Source organism: Ictidomys tridecemlineatus, chromosome 16 (assembly GCF_052094955.1).
Source record: "Ictidomys tridecemlineatus isolate mIctTri1 chromosome 16, mIctTri1.hap1, whole genome shotgun sequence".
Taxonomy (NCBI): Eukaryota; Metazoa; Chordata; class Mammalia; order Rodentia; family Sciuridae; genus Ictidomys; species Ictidomys tridecemlineatus.
Window position 1 is genome coordinate 23,418,797 of NC_135492.1, and position 25,177 is coordinate 23,443,973.

Sequence of the window (25,177 nt, forward strand, 5' to 3'; positions counted from 1 at the left end):
ATTTCCCCAGGGCTACTAAGGTACTCTAAACACAGAGAGAAATCAAGCCTGGGTTTTCTGGCATATTCCACCTAAGTAATATTCATAGGGAGAAAACCTAAGTTGGATGTAGTTATTTTAAAAAAAAATCACTGGTATAAAAGGTCTTTAAGAAGGAAGAGATCAGCTGCAATTGTGGAGGAAACACCTACAGAGCTGCATCTGCTGATGTGGTTATCACTGGGGTCCACACTCACAGCTGCAGCAAACTCACTACCTGAGATACAAAGCGATCCATGCTAGAATGCCTGCCTAGCATGCACAAAGCAGGTTTGAGTCCCCAGAACTGGGAAAAGAAAAGAGAAAGCAACTCAAGTATACGGCAAAATATATTTTGAGAAAGTGCCTCTCCAAACATTATACACAAATGATATTATCTTATAATACTCTTTAATGTGCCTACATACAGCACAATACATGAGCCTTAGAACAAGCACAAGTGACAATTGTGATGGTCCCAGATCCATCAATCAATCAATAAGCAATCAAGGAAAAGAAAGAGGCCAGCTGCAGGGTACACAGACACAACCCTATGGTCCCAGCTGCCAGCCTCACCTCATTTCAAAAAATAACAATTAAAAAGATTGTGGAGAAACTCAGTGCTAGAGCACTCCTGGGTGAAATCTGAACAAAGAGAGGAAAGAGGTTCAGAAGAGTCATTTCACCAATCTGTACCAAAGGCTGGAGTAGAGAGGCCTAAACTAACATACACAATATGTAATGAAACATTAGATTCAAAAGACTTAAAATACAGGAAAATGGAATCTAACAATAAGAGAGATTTAACCCAGAAAAACATGCTGCTTTTAAATCTTCATGCTGATGCAATGCTCCTCTCCAACCCAGGATGCAGTTGTGTTAGCTCTGAATAGATAAAAAAAAGAAAGAAAGAAAAAAAGAAAAAAGAAAAAAAAAGAAAAAAAAAAGAAATGAAGGCACACAACATTTTCACACACCTACAGTGGTTATATCAAAATAAATAAATAAAATGAAATAAAATTAAATTTTCCTCAAGTCTGAACAAGTTCAAATGGATCTGAAACAAGAAAAGTTCTCACCACATTTCTACATACAGGGCTTTTCTCCAGTGTGATTTCTTAAATGCTGTTCAAAGGGACCTGGAAAGTTGAAAGTGTTACTGCAATTTTTAAAGATAGAAAAAGAATTTTCACAGATGTGAATTCTTTTATGCCTTTGGAGAAAACTCTGAAAGCTGAATACTGCCCCACATGGCTTATCCTCAGCATTTTCTACAGTATGAGTCCTTTCATACAACTTAACAAAACTAGAACAGCTGAACCCTTTATATTTCTTACTTGCATAGGATTTATTCTTTTTATTCCAAAATAATATTTCCAGTCCTTAGGAAAAAAATGAGGAAACTAGAAGATTTCCCACATTTCTCACATTCACAGGGCTTCTGTGCATGAGTGTTTTCATATATAAGAAAGGAAATGAAGCTGACAGAATGTAGCAAATCCCCCAAATTCAGAGGGTTTGTTTTTCAATGTGAGTGAAATGGCTTTGAAGGCAACAGGGAAAATGGAATGATTTGTGATATTTTTCACATTTAAAAAGTTATTCAGTTGGATGTGGTGGTGTATGCCTTTAATTCCTGAGACTCGAGAAGCTGATTCTGAAGAATCAATGTTGGAGGCTAGCCTCACCACCTTACGAAGACCCTAAGAAACTCAGCAAGTCCCTGTCTCAAAATAAAAAGTAAAAAGGAACTGGAATGTAGCTAAGTGGTAGAGCACCACCAGACTAAATCCCCAGTTAATCCATTGATTGATCGATCTCTCTCTATCTCACACATACACACACACAGATACACACAAACACACATTTTCAGCAGTGTGAGCATCTCTTGTCTTTGAGGATGACATAAAATATTGATTTACCATATTTCACATTCAAAGGATTTTTCTCCAGTAAACTTCCTACATGTATATGAGTGAAACAGTAATAACAGAGGAGTTACCAATTGTTTTCATTCATACGATTTCTATGCAGTATGTGTTCTTTCACATGTGTGAAGCCAACAAGATGTGGCAAAGGCTTCTCCACATTGTTGACATTCATTAAGCTCCTCTCCAGTATACATTCTTCCATGTCTGTGGATCTAGCAAAGGCTTTGCTACACTGCTAACATTCTTAGGGCTTCTCTCCAGTATGAGTTTGTTCATGTGAGTGAAGGTAAGAGGACTGAGTGAAGGCTTTGCCACATTGTTTGCATACATAGGGCTTCTCTCCAGTATGAGTTCTTTCATGTCTGCGAAGGTCACAAGATCTAGCAAAAGCTTTGCCACACTCCTTACATACATAGGGCTTCTCTCCAGTATGAGTTCTTTCATGTTTGTGAAGGTCACCAGATGTAGCAAAGGCTTTGCCACACTGCTTACATTCATAGGGCTTCTCTCCAGTATGCACTATTCTATGTATTTGAAGTTTACTAGATGTAGCAAAGGCTTTGCCACACTGCTTACAATCATAGGGCTTCTCTCCAGTATGAGTTTGTTCATGTGAGTGAAGGTGAGAGGACCAAGTGAAGGCTTTCCCACACCACTTACATTCATAGGGCCTCTCTCCAGTATGAGTTTGTTTATGTATCTGAAGGTAATAGGCAGCAGTAAAGGCTTTTCCACATTGTTCACATTCATAGGGCTTTTCTCCGGTATGCATTCTTCCATGTCTGCGAAGATTACGGGATGAAGCAAATGTTTTTCCACATTGTTGACATCCAAGGGTTTTCTTTCTAGTATGTGTTCTTCCATGAATCTGAAGGTGACTAGACCTAGCAAAGGCTTTTCCACACTGCTTACATTCATAGGGCTTCTCTCCAGTGTGTGTTCTTCCATGAATCTGAAGGTGACTAGATCTAGCAAAGGCTTTTCCACACTGCTTACATTCATAGGGCTTCTCTCCAGTGTGTGTTCTTCCATGAATCTTAAGGTAACTAGAACTAGCAAAGGCTTTTCCACACTGCTTACATTCATAAGGCTTCTCTCCAGTATGTGTTCTTCCATGTGCATGAAGCAGATGGGATGCAGCAAAGGCTTTTCCACATTGTTTGCATTCATAAGGCTTCTCTCCATTATGTATTCTTTCATGTGTATGAAGTGGACGGGATGTAGCAAAGGCTTTTCCACACTGCTTACATACATAGGGCTTCTCTCCAGTATGAGTTCTTTCATGTGTGCGAAGGTCAAAAGATCTAGCAAAGGCTTTTCCACACTGCTTACATACATAGGGCTTTTCTCCCGTATGAGTTCTTCCATGTGTGTGAAGGTCACCAGATCTAGCAAAGGCTTTTCCACATTGTTGACATTTAAAGGGCTTTTCTCCAGTGTGTGTTATTCCATGTTTCTTAAGCTCAGAGGATGTAGCAAAGGCTTTTCCACATTGTTTGCATTCATAGGGCTTCTCTCCAGTATGTGTTTTCTGATGTATTCTAAGTAATCTGGGATAAGCAAAGTCTTTCCCACATACCTTACATTTGAAACGTACATTCCCTGTGTGTGTGATCCTGTGCTTTTGAAGACTTGTCTGTGAAATAAAGGTTTGACCATCTTGTTTACATTCATAGAGTTTCTCTCCAGAATGAGTTCTTTCGTGTCTTCTAAATAAAGAGGAGAAATGAAAGGCTTTCCCACATACCTCACATTGAAAACGTTTACCTCCACTGTGTATTATCATGTGTCTTTGAACACCTGGGAGAGAAGAAGAGGCTTCACCACATTGTTGACATTCATAGGGTTGCCACCCAGTATGAGTTTCTTCATGTCTTTGAATGTCATTGGAACAACTGATGACTTTCCCACATGCTGTACTTTCATGTGGTCTATCTCCAGTTTGTAACAACATTTGTGTGTGAACACTTTTGAGAGAAACCAGAGATTTCCTATATTGTTTAAATTCACATGGTTTCTCTTCACATTCTTCATGCTTACAATATTTGTGTCCAGAGTGAGATGTGATGTGCCTATGAAGGAATGAAAGACATATGAAATCTTTTGCACACATAATGAAGTCACATGGATTTACTCTATTAAAATTTTTCTTTGTTTGATTAAGAATTGGAATCGATTGGAAGGTTTCCCCACACTATTCTGTGGGGAAAGTTTGAAGTTTACCATAGAACTTCTTTGAAGAAGAAGTGACCAGCACATAATTGATACCTAACTCATTCACAGTTTTCTATTTATTTATGGGTCTTTACATTTCTACCAACATCATGTAAAGACTAGATTTTCTGACTTGTTAAAGTTCCCTGAAAATAAAGAGATTGAAAGGAAACAATCCTTTGCAACACAGCTTCTCTATGGCTATTATTTACATAGTCATATTCACATATGCGATTTAATAGTACTTTTTGCATGTCAAATACTTTGAAAAGATTGAATACCTGTTACAGATAAGTACATATTTCTGGTAAAAAATATTATAAGAATAAATAAATTTCAAATTATGCATACTTCTTCCGTTGGTTTGCTTTAAAAATTATATGACAGTTCTCAGATTCCCTCATGAATTCCTCTTGTGAGGAATTCATGAGGGAATCTGTTACCTTCGGTTGCTTCCACAGTTTTCAATCTGATATTCAGTGGTCTTGTCTACCCACTTGTTACCTAAAATGAGAGAATATAACACTCTTTATGAATATTTAGGAGCTAGAAATGCTTTGCCAAACTGTAGGTGCCATTTATACTTCAATAATTCATCAACTGATTTCCTTTTCACCTTCTACATAAATGACCAAAATAAACATGAGTTCTCCGATTTGATTATTTTTAAACCATCATTATTACCTATAGAAGCCAGGTTTCTGAGGACTTCCAGCATCACATCTCTGTAAAGGTTCTTCTGGAAAGCATCCAGAAAAGCCCACTCCTCCTTGGTGAAGTTCACAGCCACATCCTCAAAGGTCACTGAGATCTGAAATATCCCACAAATGTATAGTGGAGGCCAGGAAAGATTGACAGCATGAGAAATCTGCACTCAACATGCATGATGTTCACATGATTTCCTGGCCTCCTGATTAATTTCATGATTTGGTCCATCAAATCTTTACTTCACTCAATTTCTTACACCCATTCCAACACTAGAAATTGGCTACTCAGAAGGCAAACATCATAATGATTTATACCCTTCCTCTGAGGAGTTCACAGGAAGTAAGACAGGCTCCCAGATTACTACTAACTTCTTTAATGGTTGCACCTCTATTACATGTCCTAGAAACGTCCTGTGTGGTACAGAGCTAATATAAGCATTTATGATAGTACTTATCTTTAGAAAAAAAAGGTGATGAGTAGAAAAATGCAGGAATCATGAAACTAAGCATTTGAGAGAGATTCTGCCAACTACAGTGGCTCCCTGTACCTATAAGGTTAATATAGGCAACATGGTATTTACTGATGTCTTGTTTCCTCTGAAAGTCTATTGTTCCATACTTAAAGAAATGCCTAGAACCAGCCCCCACTCCCACCCTCTGGGCATGGGGTCACTAAGGAGATTCCTTCATAGACAACATTTAGACAACATTTCACACAGGTGGTCACAATGTGCTAACTGGAGATTGAGCTCATTCTGTGTGATTACACTAAGAACAACTAGATGTTTGCAGGTGCTTTACTCCAGAACAAATTTAGTAAACTAGCTTACTATTAAATGATCAAAACAAACATGAGTTCTCTATTTGATTAATTTAATTAATGTATTAATAAACACGACAATTTGATAGTTTCTTGTGGTTACTGTCAAAGTAGAATGGGGTAAGTGGAATGATAGCATGTGTCTTAGAAATAACTCATGGAAGATGGCGGTGAATGGAGTGCATCACCCCCATGTACTGCATCACTATGCAGGTGAATGACGAGTTAGAACGGCCAAATGCTATCTTGTTAGGAATTTCCAGCAAAATTGGGGTGCACCAAAACCTAGAGGAAGGATTTCCATCATCCGAAGATCGGTTACTGGGGCTCAATAGAGAGCGATTTGTCCACACAGAGATTCAAGCCGCTTATTCAGCGACTTGCCCCGCTGCTAGAGACTGCGGAGCTCCGCGGGAAATGGCGAGCTAGCAACACAGAGATAAGGCGCTGCTGATTCTGCGGGCGCCTTCCAGCTGTGCCCTCACTGTGCTCAGTTCTCAATTCTGGGTTTGAGACAGGGGAAGGAAGCAGTCCAGTCCTCTCCTCCACACCGGTCAGAACACCGAGGAAGCCAGCGGCCACCATCTTGGAGAGCTGACGCCACCATCGCCAATTTTCGACTGATTGCATCTCATTCAGTGATAGAACAGGTCTGTGACATTAAAACCATTTTCCATACAGCGGGGAAATCACATAAAATCTCTCCCCGGCTTTCCGGGGGCATGATTAACAGAGTGAATCTGAGTAGCGGTGTGGGGGAAAAGCAAAGGCACCTGACCCCCAACTCCTCCCTACCACCAGCAACAAAAACAAAACCTGTTTCACCAGCTCTAGGAGGAGGGGCTATCGGAGGAAATCAAAACAATAAAGTGCCGGTTCCCAAAAGCCGCACTCCACGTCCAGGAAACTGCAGGCACAGAGTGTAGTTTGAACTGCCGAGAGATACCTCACAGGGATAGACCTTGCTGACAGGAGAAGCCAGGGGACTAGAAACCAGGAATTAACCTAAGCTAACAGGTTTTGAGAGACACCAGTGGGGAGAGGAGGGAGCGGCCTCACAAAGACTGTTTCCTATAACCAGAGGACAAAATCTTGGCCCGGAAAGCACAGCACCACCTATTAGAAGTGAAGAAAGTAGAAGCCTAACAGTGTCACTTTTTCTTTTAATTTTTTAAAAATTTTTCTTTAATTTTATTTTTTTTTCTTTTCTACAATTATACTATTATTTTTTAAATGTAATTTCTATTTTACTGCCTTTTATTATTTTTTTTATTATCATTTCCTTTTCTTTTCTATTCTTTTCTCTTTCTTTCTTCTCTCCCTCTACCTTTCTTTGTTTGCTTCCTTATTTTTCCCATCTTTCCTCTTAAGCATGACCACCCAAATTACGTACAACTTACTAGATGAAAATAGATGAATACTATGAAACAGTCCATAGTCCAACTAAGCCCTTAACTACCCCCAAGTACTCCTGTTTATTCTCTTGTTAATATCCACCTGCATTTGAGCAACCCCCCAAAGAAGCTAACATATATTAACCTCAATACCATCAAAGTGCCCGACCTCATCATAAAATCCTAAGTTCAAACCTCAGTTCTATACATGCCATCAAATTCTGTAGACCTCTAATGAAACTAATGAATTTGCCTTAAGCACAATTAAACCCAACATCTCTAAACATTGTCTCCCAACACAAAGGAGATATATTGGAACTATGAAAACCAAAACAAATTTAAAGAAGAAAACAGAAACAAAGCAGTCAAACAGAGTTGGAAAACAAAGTGAGCACCATGAAAAAACAAGGAAAAAAAGGATTACAAACAATGCAGGAAAGCTTAAATTCACAGGAGAACCTAGAGGCTTCAGAAAAATGGACAGAGAAAGAACTCAAGGCATACCTAACTCAGATGGAACGGAATCTTAGAGAAGACTTTTGACAGCAAGTCCAAACAATGAAAGTATACTTTGAAAATGAATTAAATAGGCAAATTCAAATGGCAAAGAATGACCTATACCAGGAGATAGAGATGTTAAAAAAAATCAAACAGTAATCCTAGAAATGCAGGAAACCATAAACCAAATTAAAAACTCAAACGAGAATATTACAAATAGACTACATCAAATAGAAGTTAGAACATCAGATAATGAAGACAAAGTGTATCAACTTCAGAAGAATATAGTCAACACAGAAAGAATCCTAAAAAATCACCAGCAATCTATCCAAGAAATATGGGATGTTATAAGAAACAACAAACTTGAGAGTCATCGGGATAGAAGAAGGTATAGAGATTCAAACCAAAGAAATGAACAACCTATTGAATAAAAGAATCCTAGAAAACTTCTCAGATATGAAATATGAAATGGATTGCCAAATCCTGGAAGCCTACAGGACCCCAAACATACAAAACCCGAATAGACCAACTCCAAGACACATAATTATGAAGATATCCAACATACAGGACAAGGAGAGAATATTAAAAGCTACGAGAGAAAGAAGGCAGATTACATTCAGGGGTAAACCAATTAGGTTAATGGCTGATTTCTCATCAGAGACGTTGAAAGCAACAAGATCCTGAAACAACATATTTCAAACGCTGAAAAATAATGGATTCCAACTAAAAATACAGAATCCAGCAAAATTAAGCTTCAGATTTGACAATGAAATTAAAATACTTCACAATAAACAAAAGTTAAAAGAATTCACAGCCAAAAAACCAGCACTGCAAGGCATTCTGAGCAAAACACTACAAGAAGAGAAATTGAAAAACAGCACCCAAAACTAACATTAGGAGGTAACCCAGTAAAAAGAAGAACAAAAAATATAACCAAAAAGAAAAAACGAGCCATATTAAAATAAATACATAAATAAGCATGTCTGGAAGTACAAACAATATATCAATAGTACCTTAAATGTTAATGGCTTAAATTCACCAATCAAGAGATTGTAAAGGCTAGTAACCTGGATTAAAAAAACAAATCCAACAATATGCTGCCTTCAGGAGACTCATATGATAGGAAAAGACATACACGGGTTGAAAGTGAAAGGCTGGGAAAAATCATACCACTCACATGGTCCTGGGAAGCAAGCAGGAGTGGCCATACTCATATCGAATAAAATCAACTTCAAACCTAAGTTAATCAAAAGGGATAAAGAAGGCCACTATATACTGTTAAAAGGAACCATCCACCAACAAGACATAACAATTATCAATATCTATGCACCAAACAATGGTGCTGCAATGTTCATTAAAAAAAAAAAAAAAAACTCTCCTAAAGTTAAAGAGTCAAATGGACCAAAACAAAATAATTATTGGTGACGTCAATACACCGCTCTCTCCATTTGACAGATCCACTAGACAAAAGCTCAATAAAGAAACTGTAGAACTCAATAACACAATTAATAACCTAGACTTAACCGAAATATATAGAATATATCAACCATCATCAAGTGGATACACGTTCTTCGCAGCAGCACATGAATCCTTCTCAAAGATAGACCATATATTATGCCATAGGGCAACTCTTAGTAAATATAAAGGGGTGGAGATAATATAATGCACCTTATCTGATCATAATGGAATGAAACTGAAAATCAATGATAAAAAAAGGAAGGATAAATCCTGCATCTCCTGGAAAATGAACAATATGTTACTGAATGATCAATGGGTTACAGAAGACATAAAGGAGGAAATCAAAAAAATTCTTAGAAATAAATGAAAATACAGACACAACATATGGGAATCTATGAGACACAATGAAAGCAGTTTTAAGACAGAAATTCATTGCCTGGAGGTCATTCCTCAAAAAAAGAAAAAACCAAAAAATAAATGAACTCACACTTCATCTCAAAACCCTAGAAAAGGAAGAGCAAAACAACAGCAAATGTAGCAGAAGGCAAGAAATAATTAAAATCAGAATGGAAATTAATGAAATTGAAACAAAAAAAAAAAACCATTGAAAAAATTGATAAAACTAAAAGTTGGTTCTTTGAAAAAATAAATAAGATTGACAGACAGTTAGCCATGCTAATGAAGAGAAAAAGAGAGAGAACTCAAATTACCAACATATGGGATGAAAAAGGCAATATTACAACAGATACTACAGAAATATAGAAGATAATTAGAAATTATTTTGAAACCCTATATTCCAATAAAATACAAGATAGTGAAAATATCGGTAAATTTCTGAAGTAATATGACTTGCCCAGATTGAGTCAGGAGGATACACACAATTTAAACAGACCAATGACAAAGGAGGAAATAGAAGAAGCCATCAAAAGACTACCAACCAAGAAAAGCCCTGGAACAGATGGATATACAGCGGAGTTTTACAAAACCTTCAAAGAAGAATTAATACCAATACTTTTCAAGTTATTTCAAGAAACAGAAAAAGAAGGAGATCTTCCAAATTCATTGTATGAGACCAACATCACCCTGATACCGAAACCAGACAAAGATACTTCAAAGAAAGAAAACTACAGACCAATATCTCTAATGAACATAGATGCAAAAATCCTCAATAAAACCCTGGCAAATCGAATACAAAAGCATATCAAAAAATTGTGCACCATGATCAAGTAGAATTCATCCCTGGGATGCAAGGCTGGGTCAATATACGGAAATCAATAAATGTTATTCACCACATCAATAGACTTAAAGAACCACATGATCATCTCGATAGATGCAGAAAAAGCATTCGACAAAGTACAACATCCCTTTATGTTCAAAATACTAGAAAAACTAGGGATAACAGGATCTTACCTCAACATCATAAAAGCTATATATGCTAAACCTCAGGCTAGCATTATTCTGAATGGAGAAAAACTGAAGGCATTCCCTCTAAAATCTGGAACAAAACAGGGATGCCCTCTCTTACCACTTCTATTCAATATAGTTCTTGAAACACTGGCCAGAGCAATTAGACAGATGAAAAAAATTAAAGGCATAAAAATAGGAAAAGAAGAACTTAAATTATCACTATTTTTGTCTGATATGATAATATATCTAACAGACCCAACAGGGTCTACAAAAAAACTACAAGAGTTAATAAATGAATTTAGCAAATATAAAATCAACACGCATAAATCAAAGGCATTCCTGTACATCAGCGCCAAATCTTCTAAAATGGAAATGAGGACAACCACCCCATTCACAATATCCTCAAAAAAAATAAAACACTTGGGAATCAACCTAACAAAATAGGTGAAAGATTTATACAATGAAAACTACAGAAACCTAAAGAGATAAATAGAAGAAGAGCTTAGAAGATGAAAAAATATACCCTGTTCATGGATATGAAGAACTAACATCATCAAAATGAAAATATTATCCAAAGTTCTCTATAGGTTCAATGCAATGCCAATCAAAATCCCAAGGGCATTTCCTGTAGAAATAGATAAAGCAATTATGAAATTCATATGGAAAAACAAAAGACCCAGAATAGCAAAAGTAATTCTAAGCAGGAAGTGTGAGTCAGGCGGTATAGCGATACCAGAGTTCAAACTATACTACAGAGCAATAGTCAAAAAACAGCATGGTACTGGTAGCAAAACAGGCGTGTGGACGAATGGTACAGAATAGAGGACACAGAGACCAATCCACAAAATTACAACTATCCTATATTTGATAAAAGGGCTAAAAGCATGCAATGAAAAAAGGATAGCATCTTCAATAAATGGTGCTGGGAAACTCAAAAAAAATTAACAATAAGAAAACAAATAAGGGCTGGGGATGTGGCTCAAGTGGTAGCGTGCTCGCCTGGCGTGCATGCGGTCCGGGTTCGATCCTCAGCACCACATACAAAACAAAAATGTTGTGTCTGCCGAGAACTAAAATAAATAAATATTAAAACTCCTCTCTTGGCCTGGGGATATGGCTCAAGCGGTAGCGCGCTCACCTGGCATGCGTGCAACCCAGGTTTGATCCTCAGCACCACATACAAACAAAGATGTTGTGTCCGCCGAAAACTAAAAAAATAAAATATTAAAAAAAATTCTCTTTCAAAACTCTGCGCTCTCTCTCTCTCTCTCTCTCTCTCTCTCTCTCTCTCTCTCTCTCTCTCTCTCTCTCTCTCTTAAAAAAAAAATAACCCCATCAACAAATGGGCCAAAGACTTGAACAGACACTTCTCAGAGGAGGACATACAATCAATCAACAAGTACATGAAAAAATGTTCACCATCTCTAGCAGTCAGAGAAAAGCAAATCAAAACCACCCCAAGATACCATCTCACTCCAGTAAGATTGGCAGCCATTATGAAGTCAAACAACAAGTGCTGGCGAGGATGTGGGGAAAGGGGTACTCTTATACATTGCTGGTGGGACTCCAAATTGGTGCTGCCAATTTGGAAAGCTGTATGGAGATTTCTGGGAAAGCTGGGAATGGATCCACCATTTGACCCAGCTGTGGCCCTTCTCGGACTATTCCCTGAAGACCTTAAAAGTGCATAATACAGGGATACTGCCACATCGATGTTCATAGCAGCACAATTCACCATAGCTAGACTGTGGAACCAACCCAGATGCCCTTCAATAGATGAATGGATAAAAAAAAAAAATGTTGCATTTATACACAATGGAGTATTACGCAGCACTAAAAAATGACAAAATCATGGAATTTGCAGGGAAATGGATGGCATTAGAGCAGATTATGCTAAGTAAAGCTAGTCAATCCCTAAAAAACAAATGCCAAATGTCTTTTCTGATATAAAAAGATATAAAGAGAGCAACTAAGAACAGAGCAGGGAGGAAGAGTAGAAGGAAAAGACTAACATTAAATAGAGACATGAGGTGGGCGGGAAAGGGAGAGAAAAGGGAAATTGCATTGAAATGGAAGGAGATCCTCATTGTTATACAAAATTACATATAAGTGGTTTTAAGGGGAATGGGAAAAAAATAAGGAGAGAAATGAATTGTAGTAGATGGGGTAGAGAGAGAAGACGGAAGGGGATGAGAGGGGGGATAGTAGAGGATAGTAAAAATAGCACAATACAGAAGTCATTAATATGGTATCATGTAAAAACGTGGATGTGTAACCGATGTGATTCTGCAATCTGTAATTGGGATAAAAATGGGAGTGCATAACCCACTTGAATCTAATGTATAAAATACGATATGTAAAGAGCTTTGTAATGTTTTGAACAACCAATAAAAAAAATGAGAAAAAAAAAGAAAGAACTCAATGACCTAAAAATGTCACCATGGGCTGGAGATGTGGCTCAAGTGGTAGCGCGCTTGCCTGGCATGCGTGCGGCCCGGGTTCGATCCTCAGCACCACATATAAACAAAGATGCTGTGTCTGCCGAATACTAAAAAATAAATAATAATAAAAATTCTCTTCTCCCTCTCTCTCTAAAAAAAAAAAAAAAAACACAAAAATGTCACCTTGTCCAAACAACAGCCTTACAAAGTTTTATAACTCTGAAAATAATCTTGTTAATAAATAGCAGGCACTACTTTTCTAAGTCTCACAGCAACAATGAATATCCAATGATTGTCAAACTCTTCTTAACAGCAGCCGGTTCACTACCATAATATACAGTCATGAGACACATACCAATATTCTGCTCAAGGACATTTTGATCAAGGGTGGGCCACATTTGCAATGATTGTCTGTTGTGAAAGAGATTCATCGTGCCTGTAGCAATGGTGGTGCAAACAAACCTAAGGCAGAAGCTCTTCCAGAGTGTAGTAAAGCAACAAGTTTGTAGCCCAGAATTCTGAACTATCCCACACTGACTCTGTGTGAAAGAGCCCACCATTCAAATCTGTAAGCATGCTATGATGTCTGCACAGTGATGGAAAAAAGAAAATGTTCCTGCCACTTACACAGAAGCATACTCAAGGACTGAAACCATACAGAACCACCCCAAACAATGAAGAACCCACAATTACCCTCAGAGACAACAGCCCAACTCTGTCAGGACAATGATTCAGACAGGAGGACTTCATGGACCTTCAACCAAATGGGAAGCACACTGAGGTCTCAGGGTCACAGCAACACTCCACAGGACATAAACCACACCCCTACAAGTGCACCACCAGTGAAATCCCATGTATGCTCAAAGAACATGAGAGCTAAAGCAGAAATCAGATGAGAAGAAGCTGAAAAGCCTCCAGGGAAGGGGACATGAAACACAGGGCTCTGAACAGACACAGGACAAAGAGGTGACTCAAGAGAAAAGGTGACCATTTTGAAAGAAAGAAATGTAAAAGTCCATCATAGGAAATTCATAGAGAACACCAGAGGTGGTGATGTAGTGGTGTCTAAGTCATCCAACGCACATTTCAGAAAAGAAGAGCTAAAAGTAACCAATAAAACTGCCACTTCAGAAAACCAGAGAAAGAAGAGCAAGGTAAACCTAAATTTACCACAGGTAGTTTGCCGCAGTTTGGCTGGGCACAATTCAGGAGCCACTTGTCAAAAGAAACAAACTTCACTTTTAGAACCACACACGCCAAACAAAAACGCTTCTCAGGAAAAACCCTCAGAGCCCAACTGCCTCCACCGGCTTCCCACAAGCCTCTCAACCACCCCCACTCCTCCAGCTCTTGAGGCCGATTGGCTGGGTCGCGTGGGCGGAGCCAAAAATGTCCCCGAATGAGCAGCTCCGTAGGCTGAAAGGGCGGGCAAACAGTCCAATGAGCATCACTGCAGAGGGGCCAATCATCAGCTGGCAGTCTTAAAGTTTGCTGGGGCCCCTTCGGCTGTGGCTCTCAACAGTAGGTAACAGAGAAAGTGTTGATGAAACCACAATCAGGAAATCCACAGTCTGCAAAATCAAGTTCTTCATGAACATCAGCATCACTGATTAATTAACAAAAGGCTAAGAATACAGAGGACAGGGACTGGGGTTGTGGCTCAGTGGAAGACTGCTTGCCTAGTGCTTGGTAGAAACTGGGTTCAATCCTCACTGCCACATAAAAAGAAAGAAAGTAAAAGTGTAAAATATACAACAATATTAAAGAAAAAAACAACAAGGACTGAAAACCTACTAACACATTTAAAAGTGTCATCGTCAACAATGCATTGGGACTTCAGATTATCATAAATGTGCTTGACACAAATTAGACAACTAACAGAAACTGGACCATTTCTTTGAGAGAGACAATCTCCTACAACTTACACACAAGGGGAAATACACAAAACATATGAGCCCATGGCTGCTGAGAAAAAAATACTGAATAACTAATTACTTCCCAAAAAGGCGAGGCAAGGCTCTGACATCTCAAACAGGCTTCCATGAGACACATAAGAACTGACACCAATTTTCTACTTTGTTTTCAGAACATAGAAACTGAGTTAACACCTCCTAAGTCTTCCTGAGGCATAAGTTACCATATTATCCAAATTAAATAAAGAAAACTATTGAATAGAAAACTATGAATGATGCTCATAATCATAAATGCAGAGGGCTGGGGTTGTGGCTCAAGAGGTAGCGCGCTCGCCTGGCATGCGTGCGGCCCGGGTTCGATCCTTAGCACCACATACCAACAAAGATGTTGTGTCCGCCGAGAACTAAAAAATAAATATTAAAAAAATTCTCTCTCTCTCTCTCTCTCTCTCTCCCTCTCTCCTCTCTCACTCTCTCTTTAAAAAAAAAGAATCCCCCAATAAAACAACCTGTTTAAAAAAAATAAAATAAATGCAAAATTTAATCATAATTGCAAAAAAAATGTACAATTAAGTCATCACACTCCAAATGTCTATGCAAATGATGTGAAAATTATGGGCACAGGAACCCTCACTGCAGTGACTACAGCAGCCATATCCACAACGGCCCAAACCTAGAGGCAAGGAAGATGCACCTTTCAATACTGAATGGACAAGCTGCAGTTTAACCACACCAAACAGCATCACCCAGAAAATGAGCTCTGCAGCCTGGAAAGATACAGCACCCTTAAAGGCACACTGGTAAGTGAGAGAAGTCAGCTTGAAATGGCCAAGTGCAGTAAGATTCCAAGTCAAGAACATTCTGAAAAAGACAACATTATAGATGCACTAGCAGAACTGATGGGTTCCAGGGACTTAGGGAGCAGAGCAGTGAAACTCTTCTGTATGACATTATCTTGTATATGACGTGACACACACAATCACATCCAAGGAAGAGGAACCCTAAAGTAAAGGATGAACTTTGGCTTATCCTAAATGTTGCTTCATCCATTCTCTTTATCAAATGTTCAACACTGGTTTAGTAACTAACAAACACCCTACACCAATGCAATATGTTGAAAACAGTGGAGACTATCAGCTGGAGAGAAGGGGTATTTGATACTATGTGTAATGGCATGTTAAATTGTCACCTTGATTAAATTAAAGAATGCCGATGATTAATGAGCTTCTGGGTGTGTCCATGAGGGTGTGTCTACAAATGATGGGTATACGGGATAGTGAGCCAAACTGGAGAACCTCCTTAAGCTAGGCAGCACCATCCAAGAGGATGGTGTCTTGGGTGAAACAAAATTTTTCACTCTCCCAAAGTGGACTCTGCCAGTGATTCTCTAGTGAGTTTCCAGAACCTTTGGTCTGGACTAAGGCAGCACCATTGATCCCCCTTGTTCTGAGGATTCAGCCTCTGCGACTTGGCAGCTACCACTTCTCAAGCTCTCCAGCCTGTAGATAGCCACTGTGAACATCCACCTTTGGGTCAATTAGGCCAATCTAATGAATCCCCTTTGATAATCATACTTCCTGTAGATACTGTTACTCTAGAGAACACTAACTAATAAACTATGTAAGCCTAAAATTGCTCATAAAAACAAAGATTATCTAATAAAGAAGTAAATAAACTACCAAGCCATGAAGTTTTAAAAATGTATACATAAGAAAAAATATGATATGCTAAATACCTTTTTCATAATAATGCAAAAATAAAGCAAAGAAGAAGAGTCATAGTTACAAATTTCAAAAGTATGAACAAAAGCAAGAAAACTGATTTTCAATACTATTTTCATCTGGAAAGAAATTGGATGATAAGTCTTCAAAACTCATTCCAACTGCTGGTGTAGTGATGTGCACCTGTAATTTCAGCCACTAGGGAGGTCAAGGCAGGAAAATGGCAAAAGTTTGAGGCCTCTATCAGCAAAATAGCAAGACACTCAGAAATTCAGTGAGACTGGTCTTCATCAAACATAAAAAGGAGGTCTGGGACTGTAGCTGAGTGGCAGACCACTTACTAACATGTGTGAGGCACTGGGTATGATCCTCAGCACCACAAATAAATAAATAAAATAAAGGTATTCTGTACATCTACAACTATACAAAATATTTTTTAAAAAAGAAAAAGAAAACATACATAAATAAGAAGGGCTGAGGATGTGCTCAGTGGTCGATTGCCTGTAGGTTTATTCCCCAGTAAAACACCTGCCCATCTCCAGAACGTTGCTCACAAATTGAAATTTATTTCTGGAAGATAACTAAGCATGAGCAAGTCCATGGCATCAATTCCCAGCACTCAATAAGGAAGCAAACAAATAAACAACAGTCTACAATACTAATTCTCTTGGGCTGAAGAGTAGCTTGATAAAATACATGTAATGAGAGAGAAAAATGATTATGATACAAAAGGTACACAATTAGAGGCATAAAAACACAACAAAATCAGTAGAAAGACACCACACTTTCTCACAAAGAAGAGTGAATGTTTCCATGTTCTAAACTCTCTGAAAAAACACTGAGCTTTTCAGCAAATACTGTAAAATTTAGGGCATGGTTTACTGTATTTTGGAGGTAAACTTAAGAAAAACTATATCTAAAAATGGAAATAAGAGGGTTGGGATTCTGGTTTAGCAATAGAGTGCTTGCCTAGCACGTGAGAGACCCTAGGTTTGATAATCAGCATCACATAAAAGTAAATAAATAGGTATTGTGTTCAACTACAGCAACAACAAAAAATACTCTTCAAAAAATTGGAAACAGTAAACTGTATCTAAGACCAGGCAAAATGTTGTACAGGACAGAGAATAGAGAGAGCATTTATGTTACACCCAAGTTTTATAAGCTAAAAGGCTAGCTCCCAAAGGGGTGACTCTACGAGGAGGCAGTTGGGAGGGAACAGGAATTAGGTGACATGGTGAGGGGATCACCACCCTTATTTAGACACATGGATCTCTCCTTTGCAGAAAACAGGTGTCATTTACTCTTTCACTGATATTCAGTGATTAAATGATTACAATTGGGTAATCAAGGCATTGCCAAAATTGTCCTTAATAATTACAATGAAGACAGGTGTGATGGTGCACACCTGTAACCCCAGCAGCCCTAGATGATGTAGCAAGACTCTGTCTCAAAACAAAGAATCTAAAAGGGGCTGGTGGTTAAGCACCTCTGGGTTCCATTCCTGATAAGATAAAACCACACAGTTAACATGAACCTGCCAAGGTCAGACAACAACGGTGAAAAACTGTCGTCCTTCGTCAAATTCATCACCTTGTGAAGGACAGATACTAGTTTTCATGAAATCACATTCATAAATTTGTCCACCACTATTTTAATAGAATTGGACTCAAATTCTGCAGCAATAATGCAAGACAGACTTTCTCTGTATCTTACGTGGTATTTAGGAATCCAGGGTTGGATTTCAATTTGAAACCACTTAAAAGACAAATCTGAATCTTACAAACTTTTTATACATACTCAGGGGTAGCAAAAGGTAAATTAGGTAATTAAATGTTTTCTTTTTCTTTTTTTCTTTTTAGTTTGATACCCCCGAGATTAAGCCCAGAGATATTTTACTACTGAGCCACATCCCCAGTCATTTTTACTTTTTATTTTGAGACGCAGTCTCACCAGGTTGCATAAGGCCTAGCTAAGTTGCTAAGGCTGTCCTCAAATTTGCAACACTCCTGTCTCAGCCTCTGGAGCAGGAAGGATCACAGGTGTGCACCACTGTATCTGGCTGTAATCTGGGATTTTTAACAACAACAAAAAAAAGGTGGATTTTAATCCGCCTCTCTCTTGCCTCTTTAATAATAGTCCATCCCATTTGGCTCTGAATAAATAAACCTGGGCCTCAGATAAGTGAGCACATCATTTCAAAGTGATACACAGAAAGCTTTGGTGCTGATGGAGCACAGATGTGTCAGGCTCAAAAGGCAGGGAAGGTCCCTGACAGCTGGGACATGCTTCCTCCTGGTCTTTCTCATGAAAAGCATCCAGGATCACCCTCCCAGGCACCTGTACCATGACTCCAGTCTATGAGGCTTTTCATCTTTGCACACCTCTGCACTGGGGTGGGTGGTCCTTATGCTCTGGGAGAGGTTTTGCTCCTTCACACCATGAGAAACTAAAAGGGCAGGAGTCACTGCTCACCTGGCCCCTCAGCACCAGCATCCATAGGCTGACTGTCCACCTGTCTCCAAGGAATAGGAACAGAGCTTGGGGAAAACAAGGTCCTAAGAAGTAGCTGTTTAGATGAGGCCTTTTCCAGATGATTCCTCAGCCCAGGGCCCCCAGCAGCTTCCCTGAGAGGCTGCACCTCACACCTCAGGCTGTCCTCTGGGAGCAGCTGACCCAGGGTCTGAAATTCTGTTCACCCTGCAAGGCACAGGGCAGATGTGGGCACTCTGTGGCAGCTTCAGGAAAGGATAGTGGCTGAGGACATGGGACTCTGGGAGTTGTCTAAAGGGAACCTCTACCCAAGAAATCTCACATGGTGCCTACACCTAAGGAACATAAAAGAAAAAGCACAAGATTTTTACAGCTGTGAACTCAAGTTCTCTATACAGTTGCATCTACATCAAAGAACCTTCAGAGTACTTGACTTTGGCTAACTAGACCACCATGAGGGTGGAAAGGCAGGGTTCTGTATGGAGAGCAAACATTATCTTGGGCTATCTTACGCCCTTTAACAGCCAATCATCTTAATTTCTGTATCAGACCACAATCTCACAACTTCTCAGAATACATCACTAGCCTTACCAGACGTCTCCAAAATCTACCAAAGCTCACAATGCAATAACAGACATACAGAAGAAATTTTCTTTATTTTTTTTTCTGTACCCCACCAATCTGATGTTCCTACCAATGCAATTGGTTGATGCAGTAATACACAGTTTCTTTTTATAAAAGTTCATGGAGGCCAGGCACACTGGCACACAACTGTAATCCCAGCACCTTGAGAGGCAAAGATAAGTGGATTGCTAAATTCAAAGCCAGACTCAGCAATTTAGTGAGACCCATCAGGAACTTAGTGAAATCTTGTCTGAAAATACAATATAAAAAAGACTGGGAATGTGGCTCAGTGTTTCAGTGCCCCTGGGTTCAATCCCTGGTATATTAAAAAAAAAGAGAAAGAAAAAAAGAAAGAAAGAAAATTAGAAAGAAAGAGAGAAAGAAAGAAAAAAAAAAAGAAGTGATGTAATCTCTTCCAAGCAGGGTCACACACATCATTCAGGGTAACTCGAATCCATGTTCCTTAGTATGATAATTAATATTTGGGTTAAAATGAACTATTTTCTGCAGCTGGGGTTGTCGATGCCTTTAAACCCAACAGATTGGGAAGCTGAGGCAGGAGGATCACAGCTTTCAGGCCAGGCTGGGCACCATAGCCAGATCCTTTCTGAAAATCATACTGAAAAGAGCTGGGAATGAAGGACAGTAAAGGAATCAGAGATTATTGTAGTGGCATCCTCTTTTTGCACAGAAAATTGAAACTGGGTTTCTCCAGAAATCTTCACCATGGCTAATTTTAGGACTGTCAACAAAAGAGTGTCCACAAAAAAGTTCAGTGTAGATAAACTTCCTATTTTTGTGTTGCCCTATTTTACTGGGCTGCTAGTCTTAAAGAAATCAGCACTCCTGGCTGGGGATGTGGCTCAAGGGGTAGCACGCTCGCCTGGCATGCGTGTGGCCCGGGTTCGATCCTCAGCACCACATACAAACAAAGATGTTGTGTCTGCTGAGAATTAAAAAATAAATACTAATAAAATTCTCTCTCTCTCTCTCTCTAAAACAAAAATTAAAAAAAAAAAAGAAAAAAAAAAGAAAAGAAATCAACACTCCAGGTGCTGGACTTCCCCTTACTAGTTTTTTACACACTTTTATCCAGAATAATAGTGTGTAGAAATGTGCAAACAAGGCCTCTGGCCTTGAGCTGGGCTTCACAGACAAGTCACCAACTGGGCTCCATGATAACAGCTGGTGGGGGAGGAAAGAAAGGGGAGAAGAAGCTCTCCCCTCCTCAGGTACTGTCCTAGAAGGGTTAACTTGGTCAGGATAGAGAAAGAAAAACCAGCTTTTATGTGAGTGATGTGACAATTTGACTATGGTGACTCCACTTTGTGAACTCAGCCATGACACTCAAAAAGCTCATAACTGGGGCAGTTTGGATTCTTTTGTTCATGAAAATTCCCCAAGAACACAGAATGATCTATGGGGCCAACTGGAGACTAACTGACCACAACTTTCAGACTTGCTTATGTTGCCTGAACACCCAAAATTCTCTTTTGTGGTTTTTGTGCTTAAATATGGAGCCAACTGAAGGCAGGGGTACCACTCTGACTATCTCATTCTTTCAAGAGCACAGTGTCTGCCACTGGCCAGCAATAAAGGCTTAACTGGAATGAGACTGTGTAGTCTGAGAGTTATTTGGGGGTCCCGGTATTACAATGTAAACTTCTGAGCCCTTCCCCTTACATGCTGGGTATAAAATTCTGACACCACCTGAACTCGGGGTTGAGGGGATGGATGGATTGATTATAGCGAAAACAGTGCCCTCTGAGACTGGCTGCTGCCAGATAAAACTGTTTCCAGCTACCTTCAGTGCCTTGCCTCCTTTGTCCCTACATCATTATTACCCTGTGTGCTTACCTAAGTACAGGACTGGTGTGACTCTATATCATACACTCTCAGAAAAGAGAGCAGTTATACTCTATTGATGTAGCCCAGAATTCCATATCCCTGGGATCTATAAACAACACCCTTATTCCCTTTAAAGCAGTTATTCTGACCAAACATAAGGAAGTGTTAAGTGATCATTCTTTCCCCTCAAGAATAATATTCACAAATAGAAAACAAATGCTTTCAAAAGTGTTCTTCTTGCCAGGGACATTAGCACAGGCCTGTAACCCCAGTTAAGCGGGAGACTGAAGCAGGAGGATCACACATTGGAGGCCAGCCCAGCTTCCAACACAAGGGGAAAAGAGGAAGAGAGGGGTGAGGGAGGGAGGAAGGGACAGGGGGAGGAAGATTGATTGATTCTTTCCAATATTTCACTAAGCGATAATGACAATTAGCAGACGGTGTCTATTTGAAACGAGTGGGAAGAAGAATGTGTGGCCAAGCTGTGAGGTGGAGGGAGGTGGCCTTTTAGAAGGAAGGAGGCGCCTGCAATTTGGAGGACCTCCACTAGGTGAAGCTCCACTGGGAGAAGGAAGGTGCATTTGTGGCCCTGCTTCCTACACGTTGGGAAAAAGTGAATGCGGGCCACAGGTAGAAAGCAAAGGGGACACCTGGGACCTGAGCCACCCTTCCAAACCCAGGAAACCAGGGGGCGGGGCCCAGGGCCACCCGACATCGGCGACTCCGCGCCAGTCCGCAGCTCACCCGCCCGCCAGGCCCCAAGGCAGGTGCTGACCGCCTCTCTTCAGCGAACTCACCATTTTTGGCTTCTCTGGTGACCTGGCGTCCTCTGGAGGAACCTCTGGGCACTCGAGATCCCCGAGAACACGGGCAGCGCAGTCACTGTGGTCCCTGGAGCAGAGAACACGGGGCCTGGAGCAGGAGTAGCCCAGTCGGTGAGGAAGAAAAGCCCAGGAGCTTGCGGAAGCCCGCCCTTCCCCTCCCTCTGCGCACTGATTGGACAGTTCCCCCCAGCGACCCGGATGGATGGCCTCCAGGCCCGCCTCTGGATTGTGACTGACAGCTGAAATCGTCCAATCACTGGCTGAAATTGGGTAGCCCTTTTCAGGAGGAGCTTTCAGGCTGTGCTGGGAACGAATCCAGGTGGGAAGTCTTGGCTTAGCCTCTGTGACAGAGGTGACGCCTAGCGCTGAGCTGGGCTTCAGCCATAGAGTGCTTTCCGAGCTTGGCGAGGCCCTGGGTTTAACCTCAACACAAAAGCAAAGCAGAGCTTCTCCAGGAGGCTGAGGCTGGAGGAGCCCAAGGTCAGGTCTGCATCTGCAAACAGTGAGACCCCGTCTTCAAATAAAATGAAAAGGGTGGGGATGGAGCTCAGAGGACGGGGTCAAGCCCCTTTGGGTTTATTCTCTAGTACTTTAAAAAAGAAAGTATGATATTTTATTATGTATTATATATATACTATATATTTTATGTATATAAAATATACATCATATATTTTTTATAAAATACATATAATATATTATATATTTTATATATAAAATATGTATTTTATATAATATATTCTATATATAAAATGGATATTTTATATAATATATTTTATATATAAAATATTTTTTATATGTAATATATATATATATAATATATATATTTCTCACACCAAATAAATCTAATCAGAATATTATCTATAATATATATAATATATATAATACATATAAATATTATATTTATGTATATATTTTTTCTCTAGCTGATGTGACCTCATGTGATTTAGAAAGACACAGTCTCCAAATTTCTGAAGCACTTTTCAAAGATATCATATATATGACTCATATATAATATCTAAAAATAAAAAAAAAATTTGAAAACTATTTAGTCACTCTCCTCATCTCCTGGCCTCTGTTTCTTCGAGGAGGCTCCTGATCTATGAAAGGAAGCAACTGGGGTTGGCTCTGATGCCCAAGGCTCCCTCCCCAGCAGAAAGGGTGGTGAGGAAGGAGGGCAATCCTCTAGGGCAGCAATGTGGGGTGGAAATAAAATGGGTGCTTTGTGCTTAGTGTCGATGTTCTACTTTGACCAGTGCAGCTACACCAGGAGGACAAGGAAACCCTGTTCTTAGCCTGTCTTCAGATGCTAACAAGGACTTTGAGGTTTATAGAAAGGGTAATCATAGGCATGTATAGATAGGGGAGATTGTATCTAGGATTTAGTATTATCTGTAGGATTTAAGCTTAAGGCATCTGTGGTCTTATAACCTGTCTGTGAACTCACACTCAGTTGCCCCCTGGACGCATGTCACTCTATTGCACAGACTGACCTCACTTTGTCAGAAGAAAGTCCCCCTCCAGTGTATTATTTCCATGTCAAGGTTTTCAACAAAAGCCACAAGCCATAGGAAGCAACATAGCCCCAGGAGCTGACCCAGCACTCTCAGCATCCTGGGTTTCAACTGATAGTCCAACCAGAAAGAAACCAAATCCCTGCTCTCCTGGGCCCATTAACCCTGCATATAAACCATAAAAAATTGCCACTTGGGGCCAACACTGCCTGTCATGTCTAACCCCTCTTGGAAATTAAGTTCAATTTTTTTTCTCTACTCTTAAGTTGGGCTTTGTGAAGTCTATCACATCCAGCTCACTGGCCCAAGTTCATTCTACCAAACAATATTGCCCATGGCCAAGGGGGCTATTGTGTAAAAAGTCGTATTCCCAGAGGTGTGGAAAAGTGGACACATAGCTACCAGGGCTGAGAATTAAATTCCAGGTGCCTTTATTGTCCCCCATGGTAGAGATTGAATTGAGGGCAGGGGCACTTTGCCACTGAGCATCCCTTTTATTTTGGTTCAAAGAAGGTGGGTGTGAGCATAACTGTAATGGGCCTGAGAGAATAACTCCAGATGGTGACTCCAAGATACTATCAATCCAATGAAGAAGTTGACAAATCAGAGGGTGAGACCAAGCATAGTTGTTCATGCCTGTGATTCCAGAGGCTCAGGGGGCCGAGACAGGAGGATTGCTTGTTCGAATCTAGCCATCAGCAAAAATGAGGTGCTAACCAACTCAATGAGAGCCTGACTCTAAATAAAATACCAAACATGGCTGGGTGTGAGAGTATTTTGCCTTAAATGTACAATTGAGATATAAGAAAGGCAGCCTGAGGGCAAATAGAGCAAAATGGAGAGTCACGTGTACAGCCTCAGACTGTGGATGTGGCAGATCCCGAGTCCGTGCACCTGAACCACCCTGGACACACAGGAGGTCGGGGAGGGGTCACCCTGACCAAGAGAGAAAGAAACAGTGTTGATTCAGGGAAAGTCAAAAGTGACTAGGTCCAACATGCACTCAATCCAAGAAGACTTTTCTGGCACAAAAGGACAAAGGGAGTTGGGGACAACTAAGGGTGTATTGCTTTATATGAAAATATGTGGGGGTTTTGATACCAGGGATTTAACTGAGCACTGCCTAACCACTGAGCCAAACTTCCAGATCTTTTTTACTTTGACACAGGGTCTGCTAAGTGGCTTAGGGCCTCCCTAAGCTGCAGAGGCTGGCTTCCAACTTCCAGTTTTCCTGATTTAACCTCCCAATCCACTGGGATTTCAGGCATGTGCCACTCTGCCCTGCAGCATGCTTCTTTAAACAGCCCAGTGGGACACAGGGAAACCAAGGTGAAGATCTGGAAGTTGGTGCACCC

General features: G+C 40.0%; 1 protein-coding gene and 1 long non-coding RNA gene across 2 annotated transcripts in view; both read right to left on the reverse strand.

The window, feature by feature from the left end:
- The window catches only part of LOC144371359 (uncharacterized), a 1,013,058-nt gene extending 990,615 nt beyond the window's left edge, over nt 1–22,443 (reverse strand). The window contains exon 1 of the long non-coding RNA XR_013431429.1: nt 22,285–22,443. This is a non-coding gene — a long non-coding RNA (uncharacterized LOC144371359). The remainder of the gene's footprint in view (nt 1–22,284) is intronic.
- Nucleotides 1,461–4,000, reverse strand: LOC144371358 (uncharacterized). Its single transcript, XM_078033709.1, has one exon. It carries the CDS (start codon nt 3,901–3,903, stop codon nt 2,194–2,196), a length of 1,710 nt encoding a protein of 569 aa, XP_077889835.1. The 5' UTR covers nt 3,904–4,000; the 3' UTR covers nt 1,461–2,193.
- Nucleotides 22,444–25,177: the final 2,734 nt, after the last annotated feature.

What these genes read in the sequence shown, in the direction of transcription:
- LOC144371358 (XM_078033709.1), bottom strand. Translation starts at nt 3,903, where the DNA reads ATGTTGTTACAAACTGGAGATAGACCACATGAAAGTACAGCATGTGGG.